Below are 10,875 nucleotides of genomic sequence, written 5' to 3' on the forward strand. Positions count from 1 at the left end.
GACATCAATCTAAAACATATGAAAAGCATCGATCAATATTTACTAATCATTTTGCGAATTAATGTCAGAATGATAAACTCTGAATGACAAACGAGCTGCGTTCGTACTTTTATGTAAATCCCAGCTTCCAGATCAAAGCCACTCTTTCCCTAGGTGCTCGGGAAACTGGAGAAAGTGAAGGATGACGTGACAAATCCCGAATGGCCAAACTGCTCAGGATTAAAGTTTATTGATTGTCGGCCGAGCTCGAAGCAGAGTCTGACAGCTCCAATATCTCCGTGAAGCAAGCCCGGGATGAACGACAGGGATCGTCTAAAAGCTGCAGCGGCAGCACGGATGCGTGCCTTAGCCTGCCTCTGCATGCACCTCAGCTGGACTAGTTTCATCCCTGGAGCGTAAGGTACCCAGGTGAGCCGTATATGCACCCGTCCCTTCTCCACAGTACTACGCTGTCCTGATTGCACCCTCACTCGGATTTCGATTGAGTTCGCTTAAAACTCTTCGTTAAATTATCCTCCCCCACTCTCTGTCTGTCTCTTTCAAACTAGTTAGCCAACGATGATGTGATAAATACTTATAATAAAATCAGTTAACCTTCAGTAGCCGCGCTGCTCGTACGAAGGCTGCTATTACCCCGGACAATATCTACGTCTTAATGTTAAACATAAAATGGTTATGTTGGCACTTAATTATTTTTGGGATATTAATACGTAAAAAGTAATCCAAACGCTGCAATAAAACTCTCTGAAAATATTGATTTCGGAAATAAAATTGATATAAAATGATATTTCTTTCCGAAAATTGAATGGAGATTAACATTAAAATTGTTCATAAATGTTTCTCGAAACTGTATAAAATAGTCCAGATAAAGACGAAGGGCTGGGATAGGGTTTGACAGAATAGACATCAGCATAACGATGCCATTTCTGTCCTCATCCTCCTCCTCCTCCTCCTCCTCATCATCATCATCATCACCATCATCACCATCATCAACCGGAGGCGCGTGAGCTGCAGCGCACGCGGCCTCGCGGTCAGCGTCGGAGGGCGCGCGGCCTTCGCCATTCTGCTCGCACGGCGAGGTTTCCGTGTCAGCCTAGTTTGAGACATTATCACCCGAAACATGAGCCTAGACTCTCTCTTTCAGCACATTTTACTGACCGAGCAGCATGTGTCGGAGAACACCCGTCAGCTTCAGGAAGGTAACGGGGTTGATCAGGCGTAAAAAAGTTTAAGTAAAGGCACCCAAGCTGGTGTTTATCAGGCAAGCTAGCCGGCGAGCTAACTTAGCTAACTAGAAGACTAGCCAGCACTTGTCTCACAGAGGACTTAAAAAGCTTAAATTCAGGACACACACAGGTTTTATTTAAGCATTACAAATATTTAAGCGTTACTTAAAACCGTGTTCTCACTTCCACGCAGATAAACGGATGGATGTAAGAACAATGTCACGTTTTTAATATATGGGCAGGATATTCTGAGTAAGGCTATTGAGTAGGGTGAATCTCTATCCCATTTAGCTAAAGCGGCCATCCTCACGGCGCAGGAGGAAATAAAGTCTTTTACTGAAAAGCTGGACCTTGCACATGTTAAACATGATGAGAAGGTAAGTTTACCTTTACCAGAATGGATGGCATCACTTATGTTCAGTTCAATTATTAGATCATTAATTGATATTAAATATGCAAAAATAATTAGTTCCTTAATTAATATTCTATGCCTAACAAGTTTCTGTTTCAAACCCATTTATGTGGATATTGGCCTAAAAGGGGTGATTTGTGTCATGAATACAACGCTTAAACAGGGCCCTATTTGAAAGCCTCCATTAAAGATGAAAAAGATTCATTACAAGCGGCCCTGCAAAATCAATCATTAATTTCCGCTAGTGTTACATTAGTTCACTTAACCCTGTCAAAAACATTATGTTTTATAGTTCATACTGTATAGCACAGTATTCATTCATCTATCTATCATTCTATATTTGTTCACAAGAGTGTTTAACACAAGATTTTCAGTATAGATAACAAGAAAATATTTCATTTATGGTAGTATAGTAATTTGACATTATACTAGACATGGCTATATTAGACATTTCTATTATGTTAATAGCATTGCAGGAAAGTAAAAAAAAAATCCCTGCAGAAACTTTGTTTTGTTTTATTACTTGAATGCGGTCACTTTATTATATATGTTTACGTCACAGATTGCCCAAGGCATTAACTGAGTAAGCTGCTTGTTATGTATATATTCCCTTTATATTAAAGACTGTCATAGTCAGTGTAACACTACAGACATTCTAAGTGTATGCACTTGTGCCTGCAGTTTGAGAGTATTTGCAATTCATGGGAAGAGGCAGGCTTGCATTATTGCATTACATTTTGAAAGAATGCTGTATAAAATGAATTGTGGTGTATGACACTACCATTCGGTCAGCTAACTACAGTCCGTCCGTCCGTCCGTCCGTCCGTCCGTCCGTCCATCCATCCATCCATCCATCCATCCATCCATCCATCCATCCATCCATCCATCCATCATTTATTTGTGTTCAGTTGTTAACAACAGTGTACTCACTGCTAACTAGAGCAGTGGCCCATTAACATAGATTACAATTAAGGAGGGAATGTTCTCAAAAATATTCACTATTGCATTCACAACTTAGCTGTATTTTCCTTTCATGTAACCATTACTTTCACGAAAAGTGTGTCTGTGACCTCAGTTGGAAAGCAGTTACCTGATGGATCCTTAATGTCTTTCACACTTGAGTGACCTGATAAAGAGACTATGATATGCTTTGTGGCACAGATTTGAATTCACAGGGCATGGCATCATTATTCATATAATGGCTCATCATTCATTATTCATAATCACAGAATGACCTACAAACAACACGGATGTGAATGAATATTACACACACCACTAACATTTCCCCATCATTGAGTACTGAGACTGTTGGGCCCCATCAAACAAACATCAATCAACCTGAATTACTTAAACTCAAGCATGCTGGTGAATAATCAAATGTTTGGTTATGTAGTCTAAATATTTATAAGTTCTCAGCCAAACATTTCATACCCATGGATATCTATATACATTGCTTTAAGCAGGATAAAACTTCATTGAGATCCACATTGTAGAAATGTGACTTGCTTTACAAAAAGTAATAGGCCATACCACTGAATATATGCAGGCCTAGCACTGAATCTTTGTTTTGTATGTTTTTCATGACTTGTTTCCTTGATTTTACCATAATGTCAGTAATGCCCATTCAGTTCTTCAAACCCCTCATATTTCTTCAACTTTTAAACATGGAACACAAAATTATTATTTTTGTTTACTCTTAATTAATTCATGGGTTATAAACCCATTAGTTTGCAACTAGGTTATTTTGAGTTTTTGTAAAGTGGTCAGATTGTAAAAACCTAAGGATTTTTACCCTAAGAAACTTAAGGTGTTGCTAAAACTTGTTCATTAATAGTTGTATCAACACAAACCACACATTTATGTTTACATGAATTAACGTCTGCTGATTACAATTCTGACTGAATAGGCTATTTTGAATGGAACATGTTGAATGTTAGGCTATTTCTAATGTAGCAGTTAAGTGCAATAGACATAAATGTAATGCAATGTAGCGGTATGAACATTTTAATGTCATTAGGCACTTGTTAAACTATACTAAAATTAAAGGGGCACCATCCTATAAAAGGATTTTTTAAATTAGATTTTAATTGTCTCAACTCTAAAAGTCACAAGCCCTGCAACATATTCATTGATCCACTACCGAAAATTAGGAATACCTGCCACAAAGCCACAAACTTTACAATTAATGGAGTGTTTATTGACCAGTCAGAAATAAAGTAAATAATGCATTAAATGGTAGAATGAATTAGGAGTAGGTGAATAAGAACCATAGGTATTGAATTCACTAAGAGCTATAACAAAACGAAAAATAAACCAAGCAAGAATTGTGGTGAACTGAGTATACTTTGTGATGAATATTGGTGTTCTTCAGCTTTGTTTCAGAAATGCACAAAGTCGTAGAGAAGTTATAGTATCCAAGGCTGGAGAGAATGTGTTCAAGCAGCATAATCCATCTCCCAAAGAAGGCATTCCATGCATGAATTTTTAAAGGTCATGGGTGTAGTCACCCTTCGTTGGTCATCAGAGACAAAGAAGACTTAACCAATTGGTTAAACCCCCCCCCCCCCCCGACATATGATACTCCATTTATATTTATATCCAGTTACAAACAGGTGGTTTGCTGCTTCCTTCGGGGGCTATCAGTTCTAGTGCGGTAAAGAACAGGCAGACCATACCAGGGTGTAGTCCCTCGCACATGCTTGATCAAAGGCCCCCCCCCCCCCCCACACACACACACAAGCTTTTCATAATACATTACACAGGTTTATTATGAGCACAAATAAAGTGTAATACATTGAAAAATAAAAGTATCACTACCACAGCTTAAAGAAAATGAACTGTCAGGGATGAGAGAAATGAATGGGGAATGATTACTGAGTGAAACAGAGGTATAAGGGAATTCCCTAATCTAATTCTGCTTGAACAAATTAAAGGTAATCAACGGCATTAACTGTGCATCTGGATGGAGTTATTATGCCTTACTGTAATTCTGCAGGTCCTTAAATTCAAGCTTGCCTTCCAGCTGTGTTTGGTCTGGGCCAAAGTTGCTTAGGTTTGGATGTTCAGAAGTACACTGCTATGACCCGGCTATAGATGGATCTAACAGGAGAGGGCAGACAGTTTTCCTGTCTTTAAAGTTGGCCTCTTTGACTACAGTGACCACGTCAGTTTTGTAGGCAAACTTCTGAGGTGCAGTATTCCAAAGTAGGATGTCTGTAATTCCCTTAATTACCTACTCTGAAGATTGTAGACTAATTGTTGTTAGCCAAGCAACAAAACATCTGTATCTGTCATTTTTAGATTTAATGAAGGAAACAGATCTGCCAAATGATGGAATTAAATTTACCAGGCACACATGTTGTGAGCGAATTGAGAAAAGACAAAGACAACAAGTGAACAAACAAAAGACTTAGATCTAAGAAAATAAAATGAAACTGGATGATTTCTAATCTTTGCAAGAGGTGATGATAGAAAAACAATTCATGCTATACATTGATAGCTCTGCGAATAACTCCATGTCCTTGAGATGTACATGGAGAATTCTGTTGTCTGGCGTAAGTTCAAATCTGATGAAATTTTGGGAAAATAAGAGGCTTAAGAACAGTGGTAATATGCATGGTAGTTGTTTAAGGAAGGTCCTTCACACAGTCTGAATTATGATTCCTAGATTTCCTGGCATGGGAGCGGGAAATCAAATGGTCATGACAGGGCATTGATAAGACTATGTTTATGATATTGAGGGTGCCAAGGATAGTGCCAAGGATGTTCTGGTGATTGTGAAACTGACTGCCCCCAAGGAAAGGGGAAAAAGTTTAATTCTAAAAAAAGTTCATAAGCTATGTCCACTACAGTAAGACATTGTTGTAGATGTAACACAGATATATTAACCCAGGCATGACTGCAGGCCCAACTCCTGTCAGAAGCTACAATGGACCTGCATCTGACCAAGAAGCAATATGAGCAGTTGGAGAAAACAAGAGGGGAACTGGAGATTGAGCAGAGTGCCTGCACACAGAAGCTGGTAATGAAAAAGCAGTGTCCAGATAGAAATGTGTCCTGGGTTTACCTAACTGAACAAAAGTTGCTATTTGTATATGTGAGATATTAAGAGTGGGATTGTAAATTAGCACATGAAAGAGAAACTAAGTAAATGAAAGTAAACTGTAGTGGACATTGTAGATGGTCATTTCCAATAAACATAAATGAGTTTATTTCAAATGACCACATTTCCACTGTGTTATGGATTATATATTTCGTTGTAACCAGAATTATCACAGTGTTAATTTGAAACCTACAGGAACGACTGCGAAGAGAGTCGGTGGAGGAGAAAGCGAAGTTCATGAAGGAGATCATGACCTTCAACAATGACTTCAACCTGTTGAGCAACAGGGATTTAGTGTTCCAGAGCCGGACCAGATCTGAAATACAGAGCCTTCAACTGGAAGCAGACACCCTGAATGAAGGTGTTCTCTCTGGCTTCTGAACATGTTTCTCCTCTACCTTAATTTATTTGCTTGAGCAAATTTGAACAAGTAATGATTTTGTTAATTCATTCATGGAACTTGGACAATAATATTGCTAGAAATGTTTTTTCTTTTTTTTCTCCACCTTGAAGCATAGTTTGTGGTGATGGACATAAATTTAAATTTTATTACCGACTTGTGTTTAGTGGTGGAGGTGATGAGACAGAAGAACCCACAGCTGGTCTCCAAGAAGTCGGAGCAAGGGTCATTAGAGACGGCACTTCAAGAGCTGAAGTTGCAGGTGACAGGTGATGGAGTATGCAGAAAATTCACTGAAACGTGCTGCTCTCACTGCACCCAGGATGTCGGTATTCTACTGATGTGCTGTTCTGTGTTTGTGCAGAGCTGGAGAGAGAGCTGGAGGAAGCACTGGCTCTCGCAGAGTCTCTGAAGACTGAAAGACTGGTGGTCAGTCAAAAACCCCTCACAGACAGCACCTGCCTCAGGTAAGCAGATAAAGGAGGCAGGTAAAGGAGTGTTTGCATTTTTGACCAGGTCCTGCCTGTTGTAAGAGTGCTCTTATGAATTGTAGCTTGGCTATAAAGGGCACAATATCACTGAGGTTTGCTGTAAAGAAATGGACCCGCCCTGTCAAACACCCACCAGTCTGTGATTCACTTAAAAGAGCAGAGCTTCATTCATCTCTCCATCTTCTCCTCCTCCCTTCACTGAGCATGTAAATAACACACCCATGCTTTTAATTAAACATCCGATGTGTTGCCCACACTATCTGGCCCAGAGTCATGGATCCTGATAAAATCCTTTACACGAACGTCCGGTCGGCACCAGCAGACCCAGATGATAGAAAGGGGATCAATAGTGTTGGGAAGGAAGCTTTCTTCACAGTGAAGTAAATCATGTGGAAGTGCAGGGAAGCCAACAAGCTTGACACCCGCGCAAAATCTCTCTCATTAGGTGTGGACTGGATTAAAGCCTTTGGATATGCTGAAGATGTGGCTTCTGGGAGGAAGAGGCCAAACCCAGGATATGATCGTTCCTCTGTGAAATCATTAATCACTCTTAAAACATCTCCCCCTTAATGCAGCGCAAGTCCCACCCCCCCCTCCCTATTGATTGTTTGAAGTCAAATGCATGAAAGCTGCCTTTGAAAAGGGCTTTGCTGGTAAATTATGCTTTATAAAAATGGGTTTTAGAAGGGCTTTAGTTAAAAGGACAAAGTTGCTTGTGTAAAGTGGTGTCTACACGGTGCAGAGCAACCGGACCTCTTTGGTTAAATCCTTATATCAGGACAATGGTATGCCATATGAGTAAGTTTGTTTTATGAGGCTAATCACTAGTTCTGTGGAAATACTCATTATGAGTATTAGGGCTTGCAAGTGTAGGCACATTACACAGGGAATATTAATACAACAGGAAAAGAAGGCCATATGTTGAAGTGATTACAGTTGCATTGAAATTCAGTATGCATGTGTTTCCTAACAATTTTAACTGCATTAACATTACACCATAATGATCTTTTATAAATATTTTGAAAGTAACTCACTTTTTTTAGATTCTAATGAATTATGTTTGGATGTGAGTTGGAAACCTAATTTGCATGTGAGTCTGAATAATCAGAATTCTAAATTAGGGCACTGTGTTCAAGAACAAAAGCTGCTTTGGCAAACAGGACTAGGAGGAATGGGACTAATACTGAAATATTGAATGGGATAACTACTGAAATATTCTGAATAATGGTCTAACATTGATAACAAAATTCAGTTTAAACCCTCCAGTCCTAATCCAAACAGTTTATGATTTGCTTCCATGAATTCATATTTATTAGGGTAAAGAGCCTCAAAGAAAGGGATAAAGAACAACAAACAACCCCCCCCCAACCCCCCCCCCACAAAAAACCTGGAGTAATGAGTGAAGAGATTGCATCTAAGAGCAATAACATGGTATGGCCTGAGCAGTCATTGTTCACTCTTATCTGTCTAGATTTTTCATCTCTTGAAGCCTTTCAACTAACAAGGCCTGCTCTCAAATGGCCATTATAGTAGCTGGTCTGTTTCTCCTGAAGAACAAGCCGATTTACCCGCCAGAAATTGTTCACAACCTGTACAACATATTTATACTAACAGGTGTTTCCAATCACTTTGTTAACTTCTTGTATGTTCAATATTCTGTATATACAGAAATTGTAAGACTGAAGATAAGTAAGTTTAGGTCATAATGGGGTAGAGTCTGGTTCTGATAAACGGGCTGTGTGTGTGTGTGCGTGTGCGTGTGCGTGTGTGTGTGTGTGTGTGTGTGTGTGTGTGGACACCGAAGACTTAAGAAAGAGCTGGAGACCTGTAAGGATGGGGAGCTGGAGCTGCTGCGTGAGGCTCTCAGCACTGAAATTCAGTTCCTGCGTTCAGTAAACAGCTTCCCTCTTTACACAAGTTACCTTAATCCACTGCTTATGAACAACATTAGGTCATAGTTTTCCCATCCAATAATATTAGCATATTTGAAAGCCAATGACTATTAATGATTATAAGTACAAGACATTTTATAGCTGGTAACACTGATAAAATTGTGTAATTGATCTAAATTTTTAACCAGTTGGTTGTTTGTGTGGTAATACTTAAACACTTAACACATCCCTTGGCAGAAATTATCACAGAAGAACAGAAGTGTATGCTGAAACTGGTTTCTCGAGATATAAACGTGATTTCAAAAGGTATGTTAAAAGCAGAAAAACCAAACACCACGATTTGATGTTTCTGTTCACAGGCCTTGTTTGTTTTCATGCCCTATGATTCATCACACTTTGAGCTCATTTCCCCTTTGCTACATAAAACATGCTGTTAGAACAACACAGTTTGTTCTGAGTAGAAGTACATTTCCATCTTTGTGAATCACATGTGGATGCACTGTACTATTTCTGTTATTGCTCACTTTAGCTGTTTGGAAGCCTGTCCTCTAGTGGTTGAAGTTAAAATTGACAAGGCTCACGTTTACTGCCCACTCTGAGATGGAGAAATATAGTGGTAGTGGTATGGCAGTGGTCACTGACTCAGTAAATAATAATTATTATAGTTAATAATGCTTTCAGAATTTCATAATGTAAAAGTTGTGTTCATTTGTGCAAAGTAAACTCCACAAAATCCTTAAAATCCTCAACAACTGAAATCTAGTATATGTAATATTTCAGAGCATGTTTACTGTATTGTCATTCAATAAACATGGATGAGTATGTCTTTTTGTTGCTGTGAGTATATGTATTTATTTAAAGTATGTGAAACCGAGGGGATTTATATGCATTACACTCATATTTCATGAATTAGAATTCAAAGTCACACAAAGTTGATTGGTCTAATTGTTTTTCAGTGTAATACCTACTCTTGTATGAAACTTTCCAAATGTCTTGACTACGCTTGGCTTTTGAATGGCCCTTTTGTTGTATCTACTGCCATCTAGTGACTGTACTGAAGAAGTACTTTTTTTTTTTTTTTTTTTTTTTTTGCTGTGGCCTGGTGGAACAAAATGAACATGCAGTATTCATGTAGTACACAACGAAGACATTTACATGCAAATCTCACATTGAACATTCATCAGTGATTTGTGAAGGTGAACTGGGATCCAGCACGTATGTTAGTGACGTTTTGCGTGTGGTGTCATTAGACTGAATTTACAGAGGAAGCCATGGTACTGCACCTTACTGGAGGTCGATTGACTCAGAACATCACAGTGGTGGCTAGTTTTACCTACATTTTACCTATATCTAATGTCCAATTCTCCAAGATTATGTAGATTATCACTTTATTTTTGCAGGTAATCTATATATTCACTATTTAGAGCAATACAATGGTGGTGTTTACACTTCCATTTGGATGAGTTTTTTGTTTTTTTTGGGGGGGGGGGGGGTTTGGTAGAGTATACAAAGTTTTGCTTTGTTTTGTTGTCTCTGATTGGGGCGTTTAAAGACCATTCCACATAAAAACCCATAAATACATATTCCAGATTGTCTGTAACTGGACCAGGTGGGAAGTGAACACCTCCCTTGCCAAAAAGGATTTAATCTCCTCCAAATAAGAAGAGTTTTTTCATACTGTTCAAATTTGAGGATTATCACTTTGATACATTTGGTAATATTTCTATACTTTTGAAGTTGGGGTCAAATAAACATTTGGAACAAATATTCCATCTAGAGGTATTCCATTAAAGAAGCATACTCATGTTTCTTGGAATTAGAGACTTTATTTTCAGAGCAATCGGATCTACTAAGTTAAAAAAAAATTGTTAGTAGTATCTCCTATTATTAGTGTCTCCTAATATGGCAATATAATTGAGACAAGATGTTTTTTCTTGGCTTTTGAGGGTGCAATGTTCTAATATTTGTGTGTAAATGGGGTGTGAGTAAATCCCATATGAAGGCTGCAGAGTGTTTCTGAGAATAATTGCTACATGGCTTCCCATATTTCACTATGTGGCTTGTAGTTGACAGAGCCATGTTGGCACATGTAACTGGTAGTGCACTGCTCAGTGGGGGGAAAAAAAACATACAAAAAACAGATAAACTCTTGTCAATTTTATAGTTCTTCTTTCAATATATATTAGTCAATTATTAGGTTACATTTAATTAGTTGTCAGTCTTTTTTTTGTTACTTCATCAGTTACCTTGGCCAAATTAATATTGATTTTCACTGGGCAGTCCCCTGTGATTTGTAATTGAGTCTTAAGGCTGAGTTTAATCTAATAAAAAAACGAACCCGCTGGTTTGCTG

At 38.5% G+C, this 10,875-nt stretch overlaps 1 protein-coding gene across 2 annotated transcripts; it reads left to right on the forward strand.

Moving 5' to 3' along the window:
• The first annotated feature begins 1,068 nt into the window (after positions 1 to 1,068).
• ccdc172 (coiled-coil domain containing 172) lies at positions 1,069 to 9,297 on the forward strand. 2 transcript variants are annotated; one of them, XM_027017332.2, is made up of 7 exons: positions 1,069 to 1,199; positions 1,518 to 1,603; positions 5,543 to 5,659; positions 5,936 to 6,101; positions 6,308 to 6,409; positions 6,505 to 6,607; positions 8,436 to 9,297. In XM_027017332.2, exons 1-7 carry the CDS (start codon positions 1,121 to 1,123, stop codon positions 8,587 to 8,589), a joined length of 807 nt encoding a protein of 268 aa, XP_026873133.2. In that variant the 5' UTR covers positions 1,069 to 1,120; the 3' UTR covers positions 8,590 to 9,297. The 2 variants fall into 2 exon arrangements, with proteins under 2 accessions (XP_026873133.2, XP_026873134.2); XM_027017333.2 differs by lacking the exon at positions 8,436 to 9,297 and adding an exon at positions 7,077 to 7,174.
• Positions 9,298 to 10,875: the final 1,578 nt, after the last annotated feature.

Source organism: Electrophorus electricus, chromosome 11 (assembly GCF_013358815.1).
Source record: "Electrophorus electricus isolate fEleEle1 chromosome 11, fEleEle1.pri, whole genome shotgun sequence".
Lineage (NCBI taxonomy): Eukaryota > Metazoa > Chordata > Actinopteri > Gymnotiformes > Gymnotidae > Electrophorus > Electrophorus electricus.

Coding starts and splice junctions, on each gene's coding strand:
- ccdc172 (XM_027017332.2), top strand. CDS start 1,121: ATGAGCCTAGACTCTCTCTTTCAGCACATTTTACTGACCGAGCAGCAT. Junction 1,604..5,542: donor ATGTTAAACATGATGAGAAG/GTAAGTTTACCT, acceptor GCATGACTGCAG/GCCCAACTCCTGTCAGAAGC. Junction 5,660..5,935: donor GTGCCTGCACACAGAAGCTG/GTAATGAAAAAG, acceptor TGAAACCTACAG/GAACGACTGCGAAGAGAGTC.